This window comes from Gadus macrocephalus, chromosome 5, assembly GCF_031168955.1.
Source record: "Gadus macrocephalus chromosome 5, ASM3116895v1".
In the NCBI taxonomy this organism is placed as follows: Eukaryota; Metazoa; Chordata; class Actinopteri; order Gadiformes; family Gadidae; genus Gadus; species Gadus macrocephalus.
The window spans coordinates 16,618,125-16,641,514 of NC_082386.1; the positions used below are offsets into that span (position 1 = coordinate 16,618,125).

Genomic DNA, 23,390 nt, shown 5'->3' on the forward strand with positions numbered 1-23,390 from the left:
ACTATCCAGTGAAGCGATGTCCACTATCCAGTGAAGCGATGTCCACTACCCAGTGAAGCGATGTCCACTACCCAGTGAAGGTAATGTCTGAACGACAGTCAGGGAACCGCAGTAGCAGTCGTTTGCTCGTGGCCACAGATCATTAGCCACAAGTCTGCTCACATTTTTCAGTTTGATCGAAACTGAGGCCGTCATCAAATAGCTATAGCGCGAGTCAGCGACTTTACCGTGACCCGCGCTTCACCGTGACCGAGGTGACCTCGAGGCTGGGGGACTGCTGACTCAGCGGCCCCCCCCAAGGGCCGAATTAACCAAGGGCCTCCCTTCTCCCCGCCCGGTGAGAAGGTCATCGCAGCAACACACACCAACTCCCCAACGTGTGTGTGAAAAAGTTAATGGGGGAGGTGATGGTGGTGATGTGGAAGAGAGGGTTTGGGGTGGTGGCTATGGTGGTTAAGGTGTTGGTGGGGGTGGTGGCTATGGTGGTTATGGTGTTGGTGGGGGTGGAGGCTATGGTGGTTATGGTGTTGGTGGGGGTGGTGGCTATGGTGGTTATGGTGTTGGTGGGGGCGGTGGTGAAGGTGTTGGTGTAATGGTCTTGGTGGTGCTTGTGGTGATGATGGGTGGAGGTGCTGTAGAGTGGTGGAGAGGGAGGTGGCAGTGGAGGCGGTAGAGGTGGTGGTGGTGGTGGTGGTGTGAGAGAGGAGAGGTGCTTACCGGTCCTCCTCGATTCCGAACTGCAAGACCTTGGTTTTGATTGGCTCTCCGGAGGTCTTGAGGATGATGCTCTCCAATAGGAGGAAGTCATCCTGGTTAAAGACCTCCTCCTCTCCCAGCGGACCAATGACCTGCAGGTACGGAGAGAGGCGGCAAGAGTTAACGTTGGTGCGAGTGAGCGAGGGGGGGCGAGTGAGCGACTGTGTAGATTAGCATGTAGTTAAGAGTAAGAAGTTTGCATGTGGTTGTACGAGTGTGTGTACAAGAGTGTTTGTGTAAGAGTGTGTGTTTGTAAGTGGGTGTAAGTGTGTGCAAGTGTGTGATAGTGTGTGTATGCGCGTGTATGCGCGTGTGTGTAATTGTGTGAGTGCAAGTGTATGTAGGTGTATGCGTGCAAGTGTGCGTGCGTGTGTGTGCGTGCGTACTCTTCCGTTGCTGACCACGGCCCTCTGGCCCCTCCTCAGCTTCAGGGCGTGGCTGCAGTAGACGCTGTGTGACCGCAGGAAGTCCAGCTTGGGCCCGTCGTACGCGCTCTGGAACAGATCCATGTCCATCCCCTGTGGGGGGGGGGGTGGGGGGGTGGGGTGAAGAAAACATGGAGGCCGGGGTTAGAGCCTGGACACACGGACAATGCGGGTTCTATGTGGCGTGACGTTTTCAATTGTGACACACAAATGCATGCACTCGCAAAGATTCACACACACGCACGCACACACACACACACACACACACACCACTCCTGTGAACACATGCCCATGCCCACACACACACACACACACACACACGCACGGACGCACGCACGCACGCACGCATACACACTCCTGGGAACACATGCCCACACAAACGCACTCCTGTGAACACATACCCACCCACACACACACACACTCACACACAGTCACACGGCCCCCACCCCCTCACCCCGACGGCGAAGCTGCGTATGTCTGCGCCGGCCTCCAGCGCCCTGGCCGTGTCCTCCTTGGCCATCTTGGTGATGAAGTTCTTGGCGTTGTTGGCGGTCTGCGTCTGCATGGCCGCCCAGACGGCGCGCGCCACGCGGCTGCCCTCGGGCGTGACCGCCGCCGACGGGTTGTTGATCATCCCCAGACGCACGTTGTTGCTGCTTTTCTGTCGGGGGGGAGGAGGAGGGGGGGTCGTGTTCACAGCGCGGACGGCTTTCGTAGTGCCATGAACCTGCCCAGGCCGAGGTTCTAGTCGCCGTTGATCGATAGGCCGACGCCGTGAAGCTAGGTGTGCTCTGTGTTGTGATACCATTACCACCAACACGGGGGAATATAAACAGCAGCACAGCACTCTGCCTGCTCGTCCCCCTAGTGGCAGCGTGGCTGTGTTACATGCGTTTTAATATTCCATCGTCCTGGCGGACAGTGGCCTGCTATTTTATCTTGGGCTCAATGGATTTGATTTTAGAGAATCTTGCGTTTCCTCACTTTCTGAAATACCTTTGCTGGTGTGTGTGCGTGCATGTGTGTGTCATTATGTGTGCGTGTGTATGTGCATGTGTGTGAGCGTGGGTGCGTATGCAAGTATGTGCGTGCTTGCTTGCTTGTGTATGTGAGTGTGTGCTTGCTTGCATGCGTGCACGCATGTGTGTGCGCGTGCGTATGTGTGGGTGTGTCACCATGTGTTTGATGGCGTCGTAGAGCAGCTGGCGTCCGGACGGCTGGTCGAAGTCTCCCACCACCCAGAAGGTGACGGGACGGACGAAGCCATCATCTGTCAACAACAACAACAACAAAAACAAGAAAGGAAGACAGTGGATGAGGTCATGGCCACAACGGGACCAATCAGAGGCGGGGCATGAGGGGGGAGGGTGGGGCATGAGGGGAGGGGGTGGGGCATGAGGGGAGAGGGAGTGGCATGAGGGGAGAGGGTGGGGCATGAGGGGAGAGGGCGGGGCATGAGGGGAGAGGGCGGGGCATGAGGGGAGAGGGCGGGGCATGAGGGGAGAGGGTGGGGCATGAGGGGAGAGGGCGGGGCATGGGGGAGGGCCTCCATGGGGGAAGGGTGGGGCATGGGGGAGAGGGCGGGTCTACAGAGGACTGAGGCCCATACTGGGGTGAGGAGTCTTACAGCCGTGGTACAGCGCTGCCTCCTCTCACCCACACAACGGCTCAGACCTCACGCCCACGCCCCGTAACAATGCTACGCTCGTGCAGGTGGAACAAACCAAAACTAAAAAGAAGCTGGAAGTTAAATGAGGGCCACGTGAGCTGCCTATATATATATATATATATAGGCTTCATAAGAATGTGAAGAGTGGGGTTAGGGAGCGATGCAAGTGGGTTACACAGGGGGGACTTCAGAGGGCCAACGCAGGCGAAGGAGGGATGTGGGATGGGAGACAGAAAGACACTGAAGCACACAGGGGTTGGAAGGTAGAAGTTAGACGTTGACGCAGGCACGAGCAGTTCAAAAAGATTAAACCTGCACTCTGCCTCACATTTCTACTCCAGTGCAAGATCTCTGAAGTAGAATGATTTCTGAGAATAAACACCCTCATCCGAGCATCAGTCCCATCCTTTTCTCTAAATCCATTTATTCTGGTCCGTACTTTTCCCCCTCGTTGTTGTCGACGTTCTTTCTTTAAATCCTTTGATTCCAGTCCACTTTTCCCCCCTGGTAGTCTGGAAATGATGAAGCTATAACCGCAGCTCAAACTTGAGCCACTAGAGGCTGCTGTTTGGATAACGTTCATAGTGCAGGTTTAAGGTTTAAAGAAGAAATAGCAGGGAAAGGGAAAAGAAAGGGAAAGTTTGCTTACTGTTGGCAGTCATCCCTGATTCAGAGAGGAGGGGGCAGGAGGGAGGAGGGAGGAGGGGGAAGGCAGACGGATCACAAGACGAAGAGAAGGTGGAGAGAATAGATAGAACAAAGACATTATCCCCATTTGACTCGCCCCGTCCAAACCCCCTTTCCTCTCACTGAAGGAAACACTTGGAACACGAGCAGCGGTACCTTTCTTGGTCATGTAGTTCATGCTGTTGGCCACGGCCGTACTCCTTTGTTTGGTATCCAGGGTCGAGAAGCGGGCATAGTCGTCCACGAAGAAGTTGTCTACGAGAGAGAGGGAGGCACACCGAGAAATGGATTGACTGGAATCAAGCAGAAGAAATTGGCGTGTGCGTGTGTTTTTGTGCGTGTGTTTTTGTGCATGTGTGTGTGTTTTTGTGGAGGTGTGTGTGTGTCTTTGTGCGCGTGCGTGCACGTGCGTGCGTGTATCCTCACTGGTGTCGGACAGGTCCAGGTAGGTCCTGCTGGTGTCCAGGACTCGGGGGTTGATGCGCGGCACCACGTTGGGCTGGTTCATCATGAAGTCCACCACGTCGTGGTCGGTGGCCAGCTCCCCCTACAGGCCAGCCAGGGAACAGCAGGGATTAGCAAGGCGGCTCTACTGCGGGCCAGGCAGTGCTGAACCACTCATGAAGAACACAGAAGGGTGCGTGCACCCTTGACCGCATTGACCATGAATTTCGATTTTTCGACAACAAATGAGCTACAAGCAGAGTGAGCTTGTGTTTTCCTGAAAATGTATTCCTTTGTAACAGTTTGTGCGTGCACTTGCAAGTCCACCGCGTGTGTGTGTGTGCGTGTGTGTATGTGCACGTGTATGCACGTGTGTACACGTGTGTACACGTGTGTGTACACGTGTGTGTACGTGTGTGCGAACATGCGTGCATACATGTGTGCGCACTATACGTGTGCGCGCGTGCGTACCAGGTAGACGGCCCTCTGGAAGAAGGTGGTGGTCTCGAGGATCTTGTGCATGGTGACGGTCTCCAGCTCGTCGGGGTCCAGCTGCTCCCGCTGGAAGGGCATCCCGTTGTACATCACCACGGGCAGCGGGCCCAGCCCCGTCTGGGAGTAGTAGCTCCGGCCCTCCTGGGGGGACCGCGGCCGGACACAGCGGCGTTGGGTTAGCTTTCGGCCAACATGCTTTACGCAGCTAATATTCAAGGTTACGCTTCAAAACGAGAGATGTTCCGATACCATTCTTTCTTTCCCGACACCTGAAGTTCGAACTTATACCTATCAGCCGATCTGGAGTATATAGCGATACAGCCTCTAGCCTTGTAAGGGTTCTCTTGCAATGACGGTGATGTAAAGTGGGTTCACTTACTGTCCACAAAATGCATCTACATTTTTACTCCGACTGTGCCCATCAACATCATTCATGGATACTTTATGTTCTTCATGTTCTATCTTCTTCATGTTACAACGCATTGCACCGAATTCCCGGCGTGGGCTCCGAGAGACAGAGAGCGAGAGACAGAGAGCGAGAGAGAGAGAGAGAGAGCGACTCACCTTCCTGTTGGCCTCGTAGCTGGAGTCGGTTCCCAGGATGCTGCCGACCTCTACGTAGGGGTACCTCTTCTCCAGCACCTTCACCACGTCACCCACGCTCAGCCGCCCCCCCGGCACCACCTGGTTGAACATCTGGTGGGGAGGGAGGGAGGGAGGGAGGGAGGGACAGAGGGGGGTTAGGGCTCGACATTTGGGTCACAGTTGAGACGGAAAGAGAGCGAGCGCGCGCGAGAGAGAGATCCTTAGATGCAAAAGAAACAAAACTAAGTAAGACAGGGCCAGATGGGTGCGAGCGAGGAGGAAGAGAAAGAGAGAGGAAGAGGAGAAAGACGCAGAAAGACATGAGAGCTGGGGGAAAGGCATGAACACTGACGACAAGATGGTGGGGGATGAACTGAACGAGTAAAAAGATAGATTTGTAGCAATACAGAGCAGGAGACATCGAAGAGACGGATGAAGTGATCATATGAGGAAAAATTAGATTCTACACATGTACAACAGTTTTATCGCCTTTTAACTGTATGGGCGACTGTATCCAAATACATTCAACCTGTTAGCAGCAACCCCAACCACCACACTATCCTCCAGACACACACACACACACACACTCTCTCTCTCTGAACTCACGGATATGACGGCCTCGAAGGCGCTCTGGCTGTCCACCTCGTGGCACATGTAGTGGTAGGCCCGGACCAGCGCCACACCCGCGTCCTCCATCCCGTCCACGTCGTCCTCGTCCGACACCACGAACACCAGGCCTATCCTGGGGACACACACACAGGACCACAGGCTGTTGGTCTGAGGGACACACACACACACAGGACCACAGGCTGTTGGTCTGAGGGACACACACACACACACACACACACAGGACCACAGGCTGTTGGTCTGAGGTACACACACACACACACACACACACACACACACACACACACACACACACACACACACACACACACACACACACACACACACACACACACACACACACACACACACACACACACACACACACAGGACCACAGGCTGTCTGTCTGACACCAGGAACACCAGGCCTATCCTGGGGTCTGACACCGCCAACCCCAGGCCTGGGGACGTCAGGCTGTCGGGAGGGGCGGCTTCCCTTGTTAACTATAAAATACTTTGAAAGGGACCGCAAACGCCCTGTTTCAGCGGAAGGAAATCTGAGATTCTAAAATAGTAAATGCTAAATGGAATGTATTGATACCGCGCTTCTGGTGGCAGTGGCCACTCCAAGCTCTCGACAATGTTGCCTAACATTTTCTTATTCATGCACACATTCACACACCGACGGCGGTGACAACCATGCAAGGCGACAGCCGGCTCGTCGGAAGCAGTAAGGGTGAGGTGTCTTGCTCAGGGACACCTAAACACAAATACGGATCAACTGGATGAAATGTGTTGCATAAAGGCAGATCAACTCGATCAACCATGGCCCAGGTTCGATGGCGAACTTTGACTTTTCTCTGTTCATCCATGAAGGCACCACAGTCAATGCAAAAATATAACTCTAAAAATGTTTTCATTTGTTCTCACTTTGAGGATTGCTCGTGGGGTGAGACGCGACGGTTCAGAATCTGAGCGGCGCATAATCAGTGTGCAAACAAACCTCCCAAGGTGCATTGCGTCACAAAGGAGGCAGAGAGATCCCTGAATGACAGAGCGTTCGCACGGCAGATTATCTGAGCTTCCTGCCTTCAGACTTTCATTTGGAAAACGTGAGGGAGCATTTTGTGTTTCACAAATGGATCTTAATTAAAACACTGCAAAGTTTCTGAAAGGCTCACAATGAAGCGTACCCGTGCTCAAGCGAAGGTAAACAAGAAGGTAAACAAGATGTAAACAAGAACGGTATTAGTGCGATTCCTAATTCCGGGTGATTACCATCCCAACAACAAAACCAACACATTTTCGAAAAAGCAAACATGCACACGCACAGCATGAGCACAAAGACACACACACGCACACACGTACCTCAGTGGGATGTTGTTTGTGTAGAACATCTCAGCGACATTAAGAAGTTCTGCAGCGTTTTCCTGAGTTGGGTCCAGAACAATAACCTGGAACACACAGAAGAACGCACACACACAAAAAAAAAAAGTTACAGGAAAGGCTTCCAGCGTTGCATATAACCCGACACACACACACACACACGCACACACGCACGCACGCACGCGCGCACACACGCACACACGCACACACGCACGTTTTCTCTTCTGACATCACTGAAACCTTTGCTTCCTGTTTGTCACCACATGACAGCACAACACGCTTGCTGAGGGGTGACCTGAGACCCCAGGAGGGGGGGTGGGGGGGTGACGACGCCTCACCAGGTTGTGGAAGTTCTTGCGGATCTGTCGGATGACCCCGGGGAAGGTGGGCCTCAGCAGCTCCTGGACGTTGTAGGGCCAGGAGCTGTAGCGGTGGTCCGTCTCCAGGTTGTTGATCCACTGACCAGGGGGGCGCACAGACAGACAGATGGAAAGACAGACAGACGGATGGATGGGCAGACAGAGAGGGAGACAGGACAGAAAGAAAGACAGACAGATGGATGGAGAGACAGACAGACAGACAGACAGACAGAGAGACAGACAGACGGAGAGACAGACAGACAGAAAGACAGACAGACAGACAGGGAGACAGACAGACAGGGAGACAGGACAGAAAGACAGACAGACGGATTGGAGAGACAGACAGACAGAAATGCAAAAGAGAAGGTGTTTCAGTATAATCACCTATCAGGAGGTATGAAGAGCATGATGAGTATCAGGGGGTAGGAGGAGTATCAGGGGGTAGGTTGAGTATCAGGGGGTAGGAGGAGTATCAGGGGGTAGAATGAGTATCAGGGCTATGATGAGTATGAAGAACATCCCGGGGTCCTCACGTTGATGGCGGGGTGGCGGATGTCGACGGCGTAGTCCGAGTCCGACGGCTGCACGTTGAGCTTCAGGACGTCGTGGATGTGGGGCGTGTCCACGTGCAGCGAGCGCAGGCCCTCCATCACGGTGGTCTCGCTGCGGAGCACCTCGAACACACTGGGGGAGGGAGACGTCAAAAGATGTAGCACGAAGCGTAGTGCTACGTAGTGCTACCCCCCGGCTGCGGTGGTAGGTAGTGCGGCCTGTGTATTTAGCAGGATGGCATCGATGGGCCGCGGTGGGGACTGGACTGCAGTCGGGTTCTACCTGAAGATGTCTTGTGTGTCCAGGTCGATGTGCAGCCCGTTGATGAACAGGGCCGAGTCCCCCGGCTGCAGGCCCAGAGAGCCCTTAAATAACTATAGAGGGAGGGGGGAGGGTGAGAGGGAGAGATTGAGAAATATGTATTAGTCAAGGCATTCCGACAGCCTCCAGGTCATGTTCTGCTGCCGTGTCCGGGTTGGACCTTGACGAGCCACGAGCGACAGAGCCGTGAGAGGCTGTTGCCAGGCGGGGCTTGGCCCCCTGACAGACGGTGTCTCCTGGAGGTCATGGAGAGCAGCACGCAGTCAGGGCCGCTGACACCGACAGCTCTGTATAGAGCAATCAGACTCACGGTTTAGACCAGTCTAATTATCAGAGAAACGTGTGTCTATGAAGTGAGAGAAAGTGCCTTTGGGAAGCCTTCAGTGTGTGTGTGTGTGTGTGTGTGTGTGTGTGTGTGTGTGTGTGTGTGTGTGTGTGTGTGTGTGTGTGTGTGTGTGTGTGTGTGTGTGTGTGTGTGTGTGTGTGTGTGTGTGTGTGTGTGTGTGTGTGTGTGTGCCTGCGTACACGGACAGGAAAGCTCAGAGTCATTTGGCACAGCCAAATCCCATTACGGAGAAACAAAGACGTCCGATTAATCATTTCTGCCGACGCCACAATCACAACCAGACATGATTATCACAAATATCATTCATCCTGTTGAAACACTGCAGGAGCCTCGGAGAGAGAGAGGGAGGGGATGAGGGGGGAATTAGAGGCAGGTAAGATTGAGAGTGAGAGTACGGGAAAGGGAGGGGAACAAAAAAAAACATGAGGATTCTACGGCGCAATTCTATCTGGAGCAAGCATGCGTCTGGGTTTGTGTGTCGGCTGCACAGCCAAACTAGAGAAAGAGAAAACAACAATATAAAAAAACTGATGTAATAATGGCTTCCTGTGGAACGCACAAAGGCTCCCTCTAATTACCACACTGCTGCTGTTGTTTGCAACCCGAGGGGGAGGAAGGGGCGAGAGGTGAGAAATAAACACTGAGATTGAGAGGAACACAGAGAGAGAGAGAGAGACGGAGGGGAGAGGGGGAGAGAAGCCGAGAGAGATGGAGGCAGAGAGTGACCGGGAGAGAGAGTGAGAGAGATAGAGAGGCCAAGGGAGAAACCACGAGAGAGAGAGAGAGACACACAGAGAGAGAGACACAGAGAGAGAGGCCGAGAGAGAAAGAGAAGGGGTGGGTTAGGCACATCAAGTGTTGGCAACCTAAACTCATTTTCATCGAAGGTGTTGCGTTGCAATTCTTCACACCGTCGGAGTCGCACAAAACCGAAAGCAAACGAAGTTAAACGAACAAAGCGAGAGGTGAAGTTGTGCGGCCCGTTGATGAACAGAGGTAAAGTTACAAGCAAATAAAAACTAAATGGCCCCCAAAAGGAGAGCGAGCTCTCTCCTACCGTTATTGCTTTGTGCTGATGGCGGGCCAACGGCTAACGGGGACACAGCGGCGTCGGTGTATAATTACACCATCCATCCCCCCTCCCTGCTCCACCAGTGGATTATATTAGGGAGCGCGCCTCCTTAATCCTTTATTGTAACCTACAATTAAAGACAGCCCCGTCAGCAGCCGGGGAAAGCTGCCGGAACGCTCAATAAAGAGGTGGAACAAGAGCAAGGAGCCAGAAAGGAGGGCAGCCATTTAAACACACAAACAGAGACAGAGAGGTCCATCCAGAGCATTGGGAGAGAGAGACAGGCAGAGAGAGAAGACGCACACACTGAGAGAAAGACGAGAGAGAGACAGATGCAGAGAGACAGACGCAGAGAGAGAGAGATAGACGCAGAGAGAGAGAGAGAGAGAGAGAGAGAGAGAGAAAGAAAGAAAGACGCAGAGAGAGACGCAGAGAGAGAGAGAGAGAGAGAGAGAGAGATCCATCTAGATGATCGGGAGACACACTCACAGCGGGCACTTCTCTGGACAGTAGCGGACACTGAGCCAGGGAAGGATTAATGGATGGAGTGGGTGGATGGAGGGAGAGATAATGGATGGAGTGAGTGGGCTGATGGAGAGCGAGAGACTGATGGATAGAGGGACGGGGGGAGAGATGAAGAGACCGCTGCGGGATAGAGGGAGTGTTGGATGGAAGACGGAGGGAGGGAGAGACAGATGGGGGAGGTAGAGATGGATGAAGAGATGGAAGTGGTAGGGGGAGAGGGGAGAAGAGATGCAGAGGATGGGTGGAGGAGAGACAGAAGGAGGGTGGAGGCAACAATGCAGTGAACGTTGTGTGGGAGGAGACGGCCAAGAGTTACCTTCTGGTTCTCCTCGATCTCTTTGCGGACCTCGGCGCTGACCACCGTCTTGGTGATGGACCTGAGGAGAGGCGCCAGAACCGTTAGAATCCACCAGGAAGACGGGCGCCAAGGGAAGTCAACACATAGGGGAGTGGTGGCGGTGGTAAACTGAATACAACGAGTCACGGTGTGATCGGATAAATGGTTGAGGTTAAAGTGACAACGTGTACGACTTGCTGAAATATATAATAATTACTTGGATTTATATAGCGCCTTTCATAGCACCCAAGGTTGCTTTACAAAAAGGGTCTTGGTGAAAAGGAATTTTGAGGTGCTGTTTGAACATTGGCATATTTATATAAATAGATTATCTAGCTAGCTAAAAAAAAAACGCAACATAAATTTCCCTCCTAAACATCATATTATATTTTAGCTAGCACCGCTCTGGCGGTGCTAGCTACATGCTCTGGCACTGCTAGCCTCATGCGCTGGCGATGCTAAGCTACATGCTCTGGTGCTGCTAGCTACATGCTCTGGCTATGCTAAGCTACATGCTCTGGTGGTGCTAAGCTACACAATCTGGCGGTGCCAAGCTACATGCTCTGGCGCTGCTAGCTAAATGCTGTGGCTGTGCTAAGCCACATGCTCTGCCGATGCTAGATACATGCTAGCATGCTATGACTAAAGAGGGGCACAGGTATTAGGATTCCTATTGGTGGATAGTCCCAGCTGAGTGTGGACTAAAGAGGGGCACAGGTACTAGGATTCCTATTGGTGGATAGTCCCAGCTGAGTGAGCACTCCAGCACGTTTTCCTTTGTCTGTTGGTTGTTAAGGATTGATGTTGGCAACCGCCTCAAGAGGGAGGGGTCATGCTCGCACAAAAAGCAGCGTTAAAGTTTTTTTACATTCTGCTGAGTAAATGCTAGCCACCGATAGAAGTGCAAATCGTCACTTTATTGATGTGATGGCCAAGCAGTAGTGATTGTTCATTTGACTCCGCTACAACTACCTAATACATCTTTTGACTGTGAAGCAGAGCACACAAAGTGAAGCGTAGTTTAGTATGTGTACCTCGCCTTGGTGGGGAAGTTCTGACTCAGGTCTCTCATCACATTCAGGGCTTCTGCAGCCGGGGCTGAGAGGATACGAGCAGCCGTCTGGAAACTCAGATCTGGGAGAGAGGGGGAGAGAGGGGGAGGGAGAGGGAGAGACAGACAGACAGACAGACAGACAGACAGACAGACAGACAGACAGACAGACAGACAGACAGACAGACAGACAGACGGACAGACAGAGAGACGGACAGACAGGGACGAGAGAAGGAGTACGTTAGTCAACTCAGGGCTTCAAAGAGGAAGCTTTCCAGTGAAAAACAGTAGCACCATGGCTAGACGAGAAGAGGAAAGAAAAGGTTATTGCAAAGTGCAGAGTGCAATATTGGCAGTAGGCGTAGGCGGCAATGTGGGGAATATAAAAAGAACCCTTAAAAAAGGATGAAACTCTGCCGCGAGGAACACATCATCCCCTCGTAAAGTTCACAGAACATATGAGAAAGGCTGGTCGGGGCACAGGGGGGGGAAATATAATCAAAAAACAATCCAGAGGAGCTTGGGGGGGGGGGGAGGGGGAAAGGAGCTGTTCACATGTGTTATTATTTGCAGCAAGGAGGAACAGAGGAGAGAAGGGGAGGCAAGGAGGTGACGGAGGAGGAGGAGGTGGGGCTGAACGATTGATCAAATTCAAATCGAAATCACGATGTAATGGAACACGATATGCAAATCGCAAAGGCTTCATTTTAAATAAATAAAGAAGTTATAATATCAATTCATGTCAGCACATCGGCCTGGGCTAAAGGAAAGAGCAGTTCATATGTTGAATGCTTCCCATGTTGTGTTGGTCCTACTAAAGCATGATTTATTGCTTGTTTAGTGAATAACACAGAACATAAGGAACTTAATAAATTAAAATAAAAACTGCATATTAAATCGCAATCACAATATTGGTAAAAAATAATCGTAATTTGTATTATTTCCAAATCGTTCGGCGCTAAGAGGAGTTGGGGTTAGGAGGAGAGGAGGGGGAGGAGGAGGAGGGTTACGGAGGTAAAGACGAGAGGAGGAAGAGGGTGTAGGAGAAGAGGATGCGAGTTGAGAAGTAGGCAAGGAGAGGAGGATGCGAAGAGTGGAGAGTGGAGAGAGGAGCAGAAGTTGTATTCAGGACTACGCAGCAGGACTCTCTACAGCAGTGCTGTAGCGGCAGTGATGGCTGGCCCCTGGGGGCCAGGCACTGGCTCCAGCGTCTCTGTAAACAGCCTGAGCTAATGAGACCCAGTGGGTTTGGAGATAACGACGGCAGCCATGACAGTGGGCTTCCTTCCCCCCCCCCCCCACACCAAACGTCTACCGCTTATCTCTTCTGTTTAGAGGCCAAACACTGGTACAATGGTCAGCAACTGGATTAAACTATTCTATCCATCTCTTCTGTTTAGAGGCCTACCACTTCTACAATGCTTATGTGACTTGATTCAACCAACATCTATCACCGTCTACAGAGATATGTATATAGATATTTTTATATTTATTGATTATGTGCTAAACTGTATTTATTTAAAACATCGATTTTTTTAAAATGTTTTATGAAGGAAAGGAAAAACAATGGTTAAATGTCTGTAATCCTGCATTATTGATGTAGGAAATCAAATGTATAATTTTTTTTAATCTTCGATTTTGTCGCGTCAAATGGATTGTGTTTGGCATTTCTGTTTGTCTTTGACAAGACAAACCAAAGAGTCATCGCTCCTTCAGCGTTTGATGCACAACACTATACACTGAACAAGTTGGCTAGCGGTGTCAACCAGAGTCTGAAAATTATGAGGTATTTCATATTTTGCAGAAAAACGTTTGTGTGGCACTGAGACAAGCAGTTCGATTGGAAAGGTCCATAGTAACAAGGGCCTCTTATAAGAGACCTACAGCCAATGAGACCTACAGCCTATCACAGCAATGAGACCTACAGCCAATCACAGCAATGAGACCTACAGCCAATCACAACCATAAGAACTAAAGCCAATCACAGCAATGAGACCTACAGCGAAACACAACGATAATACCTGCCGCCAATCACAGCATTGAGACCTACAGCCAATCACAGCAATAATACCTACAACCAATCACAGCAATGGGACCTACAACCAATCATAGCAATAAATCGTGTGACAGTGAGCTGAAGTTATTTTCGGGAGGCAAGGCAAACACATCTTTCTTATTAACAGGTGCTTTAAGTGAAGTTACTTGTTCTTCTTTTAGAGAAAATATACCCCCCCCCCCCTCCACCTCACTGATGAGGGAGACGCAATAAGAAACAGATGAAAGGAGAAGATGGGAAAAGAAGAGTATCAAAAAAGAAGCGGAGACAGAAGATGGACGAAAGGCCAACCTTGCATCTGCCAGACTTTGAGGGGAGCCATCTCATTGGTACTCTCCACCAGGTGTTTCCTCAGCTCCTTCAGCTGCTCCTTGATCTCTGGATACAACGTCCTGGAGACAGAGAGACACAGCGGGAAACGGATGAGACAGAGACAGAGAGCGAGAGAGGGAGAAGGCCATGGCCACAATGACAGCGAGAGAGATACATGGATGTAAACGGAAAACAAAAAGAGAAAAAGAGATAGGCGTGAGAGTAAGGATGAAACCAAAGGGAAGGGCGAAAGAAAGGAGGAGCAGGGAGAGGGAGAGGTAGAGAGAGGGGAAGATGGAGACAGAGGAGACAAATGAATAAGGAAATAGGACCAGACAGACGAGAGGCGAGAGAGACAGAAGAGACAGAATAAAGAGGTTTAAAAGATGGGACGGGCAGTAAGGAAATTAAGAAGGACAAAGCATGATGGAGAAACGGAGAGACAGACAAACACCAAAGAAACATTGGTAAAAAAAACAGCAGGAGACATTGTTGCCTCAGATTGATGGATCACTGTAACTAGAATAAATGACTGGATATAAATTCCTAAACAGATAAGGAAACAGTTGCTGCCGGAAGGGTTAGCCTAACCCCAAACCCAACCCTAACCCACAGAGGGCAGAACAGGGGGGGGGAAACGGCTGCATGATGTGATGAGAGACAGACGGAGAGTGAGCGAGAGAGAGAGAGAGTGACAGACCAAGATAGAGACAGAGCCAGACAGAGAGTGACAGACAGAGCGAGCCGGAGAGTGACAGAAACAGATAAAGCTAGAGAGAGTGACTGACAGAGAGAGCGACAGAGAGAGAGAGACTTAGAGCGTGAGAGCAAATAAGGGGGGGGGGAAGACTGTGAATGTGATCGAGACGGAGACAAAGTGAGAGAGAGAGAGCAAATAAGGACGAAAATGACTGCATGATGAGAAAGAGGGACAGACAGAGAGAGACAGACAGACGGAGACTACCGCCCACACAGGACGTGTGCAGTTAGTTGGAAGTTCAGCTGCTGATTATTCATGGTGACTGGGTGGGGGGGGGGGGGGGGGGAGGTTCACAACTCACTTGAGCTTTCCAAAGAGGAACCCCTGGACCTCGTCCACTGGGTCGTTCTCGATCATGGTGGCGTTCACCTCCGCCCCTGGAGACCACAGATCAATTAGAAACACACCCCGAGGTAAACCCCAGACCACACCGTCCCCCTCTCTGTGCGCGTGTGTGCGTGCGAGATATGTTCCGATACCACCAGTCAGGCGATCCCGAGAATATGCCGATACAGCTTCTAGCATTGTTACTACCAAATGCACAAGTCGGTTCACTTCCTGTCGAGAAAATATTTTTTTCAGAGCTCGAACATTTAAATTTATAATCTGGAATTAGAAGAATACATTTGCATTCTCGTAGTTTAGCGTGAGCGTCCATGTTTTCCGACTTGGTAGCTCGAACGCACGTAGGTCGGAGATCACACGTTTCCCATTCCAACTTTCAACCTCCGGCGACCGCTGAGGAACGCAGCGTTACACCGCCGTGTTTCTGATGTTCTCTGCCTGGGAAGTAAAGGAGCTAGTCCTGTGATGTTATCGGATGGGTGTACGGACTTGCGCAATCGCCAATATCTAATGCTGCATAGGAGGAATTTTCGATACTGGTATCGGTATCAGAACAACTCTACGTGCATGTACCTTGGACCTGGGTGTCGTCCTTTGCCTTGTACTCCTGGCTCTTGATGGCCAGCTCCACGCCGTACCCAGAGAGGAACACCTTGTTGGGGCTGGGTTTCTGTGGGAGGGGGGCCAACATCACTCCTTAACAACCAGCAGCCAGAAAAAAAAAAATGTCCCAGCTGGAGTCCACACTCAGCTAGATGGATCAGTTTCTGACAGTATTACATCCATCCTACACATTATTTTAACCAAGAGGCCTCATTTCAGTTAAGGCTGTATTAGGCATTGAAAATGTACAAATATTGCACTTTATTTTTTAAAATGTATATTGATTGAGAAAGAGATGTGTTCTCTTTCATCATGAATTGATGATATTTAGTCTTTAGCAGACGCTCACATCCAAAACGACTTGAAGCGTGAATAGGTAAACGCCATGAGGCAGCAGGCGTGAGTCATGGCGTCTCGCTCAAGGTTGCCCATCAGACCCATGTGGACGCCACCCTGACAACAACAGCTGAGTCCAGTAGCTTGACATTTGATACGCTGTACTCCTCTCTCGAGAGCCAGTCCTACTTTCACATTAACATTTAGGGTATTGAGCAGACGCTTTTATCCAAAGCGACTGGCAATGAGTACATTTGTCAGAAGAAGGAGCAAGACTGTATCACTGTCGGTACAGTCAGGTTGTTCATAGAACCTAGTCCCAAACACTAACAACCGCTAGGTTAACCCCTTCCCCGTATACAACGAAGACACCTAGCATAGGATTCTACACAATGCTAAGTGCTATTTTGAAGTGCAAGGATGTTAGATGCCTAAACAGAGAGCACCTATCCTACAGGTTACAAGTCAGGGAGGACCAGCTGTTGCAGGCTAATGGAAAAGGACGCTAATGGAGCCTAATGACTCCCCCCCCCCCCGTGTGGACGGAGGGCGGGGGGACAGGGTGTCACCCCTGGACTGCCCGGGAAAACCAGACAGATGGGGAGGAATATTTATCATAATTAAATGAGGAACTGATCGTGCGTGAGCTTCGATGTCGTCGCGGGAGCAGCGGGCTGTGTTGGGCTTCCAGAGAAGAAGAACAGGGTCTCTGCACCACGGTGTCTGCGGCCTCTAGCCCCCGTGAGCCTAACCACCACTTACTTAACAATAGCAGGTTTTACTCACTTACTGTCACTTTGGATAACGGCGTCTAAGAATTACGAGAGGGGCAGATATTCCTGTTAGGGTCAGGTGTTGAAAAGGGGGCCGCTCTATAAACCTTTTGTCGTCTACATTATCCATTTTTATTCCTCACCGTGACAAATTGCTTCATTTCGTTTAACCCTCGTTCAGATAAATGTTCTTCGTAATAATACAGATTTCTTTTTTTTTTTAAATACCGATGCCAATTTTTTTTTGTTGCAGGAGAGTTGAGCCTCCTTTGGAATATGAAGAAAACTCAGAGAATGAAATTGATTGGATTTTTTCTTCACATCGCTAACCAATAAATAATGAACTACACTTCTGCATAAGTAATGAAATTCAGAATAAGATGTTGTCAGCCATGTTGGACTGCAGCTGAGGTCCTCTAGGATGCAGGGTCACTCACAGCCTGGTAATGGGTTAGGATCACCTACAGTCAGGTCATGGGTTAGGGTCAGGGTCACTTACAGCCAGGTAATGGGTTAGGATCACTTACAGCCAGGTCATGGGTTAGGTTCATCAGAGCCAGGTAATGGGTCAGGGTCAGGGTCACTCACAGCCAGGTAATGGGTTAGGGTCAGGGTCACTTACAGCCAGGTAATGGGTTAGGGTCACTCACAGCCAGGTAATGGGTTAGGGATAGGGTCACTCACAGCCAGGTAATGAGTTAGGGTCAGGGTCACTCACAGCCAGGTAATGAGTTAGGGTCAGGGTCACTTACAGCCAGGTCATGGGTTAGGGTCAGGGTCACTGTCACTCACAGCCAGGTCATGGGTTAGGGTCAGGGTCACTGTCACTCACAGCCAGGTCATGGGTTAGGGTCAGGGTCACTGTCACTCACAGCCAGGTCATGGGTTAGGGTCAGGGTCACTGTCACTCACAGCCAGGTCATGGATTAGGGTCAGGGTCAGTGTCACTCACAGCCAGGTCATGGGTTAGGGTCAGGGTCACTGTCACTCACAGCCAGGTCATGGGTTAGGGTCAGGGTCACTGTCACTCACAGCCAGGTCATGGGTTAGGGTCAGGGTCACTGTCACTCACAGCCAGGTCATGGGTTAGGGTCAGGGTCACTGTCACTCACAGCCAGGTCATGGGTTAGGGTAAGGGTCACTCACAGCCAGGTAATGGCGGAGGACGTACAGCGCCCGTCCGTCGTGGGCCTGGGCCTGGGCCGCCCGGTGGAGGCTGCTGAACGCCGGCGAGCCGACCTCCGCGTACAGGATGACCACAGGGGCGTCCGGGTTGGACCCGGGGAACCTGTGGTCGCCCTTGAAGAGGAACGGCTTCGGCCTGGAAGGGACAGGAGGGAGTGCAGACCGCAGTCAATCTCAACCAGACGGGGTTTTATTGCACTGATGTTGTTAAACAGGGCTGGAGTTAAGTTTTAAGAGCCATTTATAATATAATAAACTATTAAATGTATACATAATATCTTTTTATTGCACCAATATAATTAAAAAGGGGTTGAAATTAAGAGCTATTATTATTATATTATTAATAATATAACACGTTATATATATTACATTGTTTTATTGAGTGTTATTAGTAATAAATGTCTTAACCATCTTCCAGCTCTAATTGAGTGACATGTTCTCTGTATGAGCCCTTTATATAGTATATATAACAGTTTATATATAACAGTCCCGCCTCCTTTCTGACCAATAAGGGCATCTCTCCTCTGATTGCCTCAGGGAATCCATCTCAGCGGTCCTTATCTGGTTAGGATAAGGATAGGAGACTCTATCTGGTTGATTAAGTTAAGTTCTTGGTCTCTCTCTACATCTCTGGAGCCCCCCCGCCCCCCCCGCCCCCCCCCCCCAGCCCCTGAGGTGCTGGATGGGGGTGACCTCGGTGTCCCCCTGTTTCTCACCTGGTGGGGGCTGTTTCCAAGAGCCCCTCCAGGTCTTGGGCGTCGCACGCCTTGAGCCCGTGAACGCTGAAGAACGCCGCGCAGCCGGGAGGCGGGGGCTCGTTGGATGCGATCTGGAGGGGGGGGGGGGCAAAAGAGCAGTAGTTCACACACACACACACACACACACACACACACATAATGCGAAACATAATAACACATAGATGTATTGTATTTATGTACGCACTTATTGTAAGTTGTACATCCTTGCACTTAGTTATGTTTTACTTAGCATTGTGTAGCATACTATCGTAGCTGTCTTTGTTGTATAAGGGGAATGGCTTAACCTAGAGATTGTTAGGGCGATATGTTGCTTCTCCTTTTGCTGACAAATGTACTTATTGTGAAAAGCGTCTGCTAAAGGCCATAAATCTACATACACACAGACATTATTATACCCGTCTATAAAGACATGCAGACATGATATACGAGTTCAGAAACGCCGCACCCGTACACACACGCGTACACACACACACACACACACACACACACACACACACACACACACACACACACACACACACACACACACACACACACACACACACACACACACACACACACACACACACACACACACACACACACACACACACACCTGCTGGAAGGAGTGCACAGTAGCCGAGTAGGCCCGGAGAGAGAGGGCGAACTTCAGCATGTTGAGGTGGACGGAGCTCAGGAGGGCACCCGCCCTCTTCAGGATCATCTGATAGTAGGCCTGCTCTGTGTCTGGAAGGAGGTCCCACACACAGCACGACTGGGAGATGAGCTTACACCCAGAACACGATGCGAACGATACACACTGCTGCGACTGCAGGTTTGTGTTCTTTCGGGGACGTCGGACTAGCTTTTCCGGGGTGGTCTGACGGACCCTACGACCAAGGGGCAGTGGCAGCGTGGTTTGCGTGGAGCTCTGTCTAGACAGCAGTGGACGAGGGTGTGTGCGAGAAATCTCAGACACGCGTGTGTGGAGGGTGAACCGCCGTCTGAGCAGCGTTTTATTTTATATCCGCGTCCGAGTGAGGGTTAAGCTTCCCGGGGCACCTTCAGAATTACGCTACGGTGTGTGGTGCATTTCATACTAGAACACAGCGCTTATTATAACACTTATAAACGGTTAGACATTGACGGTAATAAAAAGGTATCAAAGATTGGCATGGGTCGTAACCTCAGGGATAACAACCGGCCAAAATGGTTTTTTGTTTTTTTTCAGTGTTTGAATTCCATCTGAAAAAGTGTTTCTTTAAAAACATACAAAGACTCAAATGATCGGTTGTCACAAGCAAATGAACGCTAATTACTTAACGCAAAACACATATGGACACTGGGACACTGCTATAACTACTATTACGAGCAAATGTTGATTAGGTTAAAACGATTTGTGTGTAGAAGCAGATGCAGCAAGATGGAAATAGCTGGGGTCAGAAACAGAGCGAAAAGATAGAGATCCCTAGGCTAACCATATGTTTTAGTGTCTCTAGTGTTCTCTGTTCTCAGGGCCAGGAACATCGGAATCAGCAGAATCACAGCTGATCACAGCAACCCTGGAACCAGTGGAAAGTGAGACAACAGAGTTCAGCGTGTCATAGGGAGGTTTTACCATCATGTTCTCCTTCTGTGTTCTGATTGGCTTCCACAAAGTCCCAGAACTTCTCCTGGCTTTCTTCAGCCAGGAACTCACTGAGGAAGAGGAGGACAAAGAAGAGCAGCCATCAGATACTGAGGTTTGTGATGTGTTGAACACGAATAACAAGGCTTCAGGTCCGACCATGTTAGTTGGTTTGTTAAGAATATTAAATGACCTGATCTAAAGATCAAAGATAAGATAAGGCATATTTCATTGAGTACACCGGAAATTAGGGTCCAACAGTATAAAGTACAAGACAGTGCACAAGACGGAACACAATATATATATAAACCATTCATGAAAAAATAAATAACCGAAAAATAATCGATTTAGACAAAGACAGATCTATTAGAGACAGTTGAGGTCGAAGTATTTGACACATACTTTAAACTATACATTATGAACCAAATTCACCATTAGACAAAAGTGTTGAAGTGAACTAAATTGGGAGTCTTACACCCTGACCCCTAGACTATGCTGACCCTAGGTTATGTCATAAGTTATGTCATCATGGGGAAGTGCCCAGTGAGGACAGAGAGGAGAGGACAGGGTGCAGGGTCTGCCTGGGGGTGCATGGGGGTACCTGGCTTCCATAAGCAGCGGAGTGGCTGTCCACTTAGTGGTGAGGGTGGTGGTCACAGCCTTTGAATCTGCACTGCCAGACACCAATGACAGCACGGACAGCAGGGACACCCACAGCAACCACATTCTTAGACGTGTACCTGTGCGCAAAGGAGTCAAGTCAAGTGGACGACTGTTAATCGCAGTTACAATCTCTAAAGGGCCCAAAAGAATAATGAACGAATGGCAAACGAGTGGATGAGTGCTGATTTTAGATGGGTAACAAAGCTGATATTGTATGGCTGTTTACCATAATGTAGAAAATAAAAAATGGGGCATATGGTCTTTAACGATAGGCACAAGTCATATGACAGCTTCGTTGTACGTTTAGAGACTCGTTTTGGTTGCAAGTGGTTTGTCTAGGCGGGTCTTGTTATTAAAAAGAAAGCCACATAAGCTCCGTCCAATGGGAGCTTTCAGCGTGGCTCCACCGACCAGTCAGCTTTCAGTACAGATAGTTCCGGGTACAATTCACACAGAGCTGTCATGCTAGCCATAAAGACTGTTATACACACTGTCAATGTCATTCGTAAGGAGTTTAATAGGTCACTCTTCTTACGGATCGGTGGCGGTCACCACATACGACATAATTAACTCTGAGGCTGAAATCGAGCGATGAGGTGCTATGTCAGGCAATGAAACACTGCAGCTAGCTGCACACACGCTAATCATTTGGCTCGGGTTCTGTCTTTGATAAACGCAACATCACGTACACCAATATATTAATTTAGACAAAAGGCGACTGATTCCGCAAAGTCCAACACATTGGTAAGGAAGCGAACATAAAAGCTTACCAAAGCCGGCTTGGCGGAGTCCTGCTGCAGCCATGATCCAAGCCGAGTGGGAGGGTCCTCTCGCTGGGTTTGGGTATGCGTCACGCTGCCTGCTCAAAATGCACCATCTTTCGTCACTAGATGGTGCATTTTGAACAGGTTCATTTTGAATAGGCTAGATACTCGTGAGAATGAATGGGAACTGGCTGGAAATGAAATATATAAACGAAATAGCTCAACAAAAATAGGCTTGACCAAAAACGATATTTCCGCAGTTGTGTCGTTTGATTCAAGTTATGCAAAACTTATCCTCTACAGTCTGCTGTTAGTTGATGCCAAACTAACATTGAAATAGACTGGGATCGTCTTGGTTACATTATAAACATAAGCTAATGATGAATAAATATATTCATCATTATAAATATATATATACATACACTGGAATGTAGTTAAAATTAAATGGGATCGCTTTGTTTATCTTATAAACAAGCTAATGATGAATAAATAAATTCATCATTATATATGTGTGTATATATATATATATATATTCGGAATTTAGTTAAATAATAATAAACAAAATGCAGCCTAAACATTATCGACAGTTAACACATGAATGATCTTTTAATTGAGTTAGATATGGTATACTTTCACAACCTCTGCAGCAGATGAAGTGTTGTGAGGTTGCAGACTGGTGAGGCTGCCTACCTGTGGTTGGGTTGAGGACGAAGGGACCCCTATTCCCAGGGCCGAAGGATATGGCTCTTGGCTTTTCATTGACTCGCTCTGCAGCCTAAATTAAATTGGTGGTCAGAGGATCCTCCTGAGAGCAGTTTCATGGTTTGATTTAACATTATATATATATATATATATATATATATATATATATATATATATATATATATATATATATATTATATACAGGCGACATAAAAAACCCATGCTAGTAATTATCCTGTTTGATCTGACCTTCACGATAAAGCATGGACCGTCTGGTTTGTAGGCCTACATGTAAACGCACACAAGCCTACACACACACACACGCACACGCACTCAATCACACAGACACGCACTCAATCACTCACTCAAGCACACACACACACGCTGGCACACACAGACACGCAAACACACAGGATGTGTACGTGCACACGCATGCACGTACACACGTTTTCTCTCATGCATGCACACACACACACACTGGGCCTGTTTGTCTGTCTAGAAGTGACATCTTGAGATGAGTTATGGCAGGTGAATGTCTTCCTCCACGGGGTCAAAAACAAAATGGCTAACCTCAGGTGTTTGCCCCTCCCCCTCCCCCCGGACTGTCACACGTCAGCCATTTTGGAGGTTAGACGCCTCGGCAGGGGAACCAAAACGACCTCAATTAAACCTCCATTAATATTAATACACTTTGGCGTTTCACGTGAGTTCCCGCTAATTAAATGTGTCCCTGGCGGTATAATGGGGGTCAGTTGGGGTCACCGACATAAAGCTAATTCACAACATGGCCGCCGCCAAACAAATCGCTGGCCCCAAGTACATCAACAGTCTGGGCCTCCAGCCATCAGCCCGTATTTATTCAACCTGATAGGTGCAGTGCTATTAGTATTAGCATGTAAATCTCTCCGTTC

The 23,390-nt window shown here is 49.6% G+C and overlaps 1 protein-coding gene across 3 annotated transcripts in view; it reads right to left on the reverse strand.

Annotated features, from left to right (window-relative positions):
* Positions 1-21,886, reverse strand: part of uggt1 (UDP-glucose glycoprotein glucosyltransferase 1) — a 33,716-nt gene extending 11,830 nt beyond the window's left edge. For all 3 annotated transcript variants that reach the window (XM_060052821.1, XM_060052823.1, XM_060052822.1), the window contains exons 1-24: positions 21,784-21,886; positions 20,952-21,090; positions 20,342-20,421; positions 19,340-19,470; positions 18,703-18,815; positions 17,948-18,122; positions 15,663-15,759; positions 15,046-15,121; positions 13,964-14,064; positions 11,600-11,699; positions 10,545-10,605; positions 8,247-8,338; positions 7,946-8,096; positions 7,392-7,511; positions 7,036-7,121; positions 5,668-5,803; positions 5,041-5,172; positions 4,453-4,617; positions 3,964-4,084; positions 3,694-3,792; positions 2,357-2,451; positions 1,636-1,842; positions 1,143-1,274; positions 718-848 (exon numbers count right to left, since the gene is read on the reverse strand). In XM_060052821.1, coding sequence (XP_059908804.1) covers positions 718-848; positions 1,143-1,274; positions 1,636-1,842; positions 2,357-2,451; positions 3,694-3,792; positions 3,964-4,084; positions 4,453-4,617; positions 5,041-5,172; positions 5,668-5,803; positions 7,036-7,121; positions 7,392-7,511; positions 7,946-8,096; positions 8,247-8,338; positions 10,545-10,605; positions 11,600-11,699; positions 13,964-14,064; positions 15,046-15,121; positions 15,663-15,759; positions 17,948-18,122; positions 18,703-18,815; positions 19,340-19,470; positions 20,342-20,421; positions 20,952-21,090; positions 21,784-21,817 — 2,774 coding nt within the window. In that variant the 5' untranslated portion in view covers positions 21,818-21,886. The remainder of the gene's footprint in view (positions 1-717; positions 849-1,142; positions 1,275-1,635; positions 1,843-2,356; positions 2,452-3,693; positions 3,793-3,963; positions 4,085-4,452; positions 4,618-5,040; positions 5,173-5,667; positions 5,804-7,035; positions 7,122-7,391; positions 7,512-7,945; positions 8,097-8,246; positions 8,339-10,544; positions 10,606-11,599; positions 11,700-13,963; positions 14,065-15,045; positions 15,122-15,662; positions 15,760-17,947; positions 18,123-18,702; positions 18,816-19,339; positions 19,471-20,341; positions 20,422-20,951; positions 21,091-21,783) is intronic.
* Positions 21,887-23,390: the final 1,504 nt, after the last annotated feature.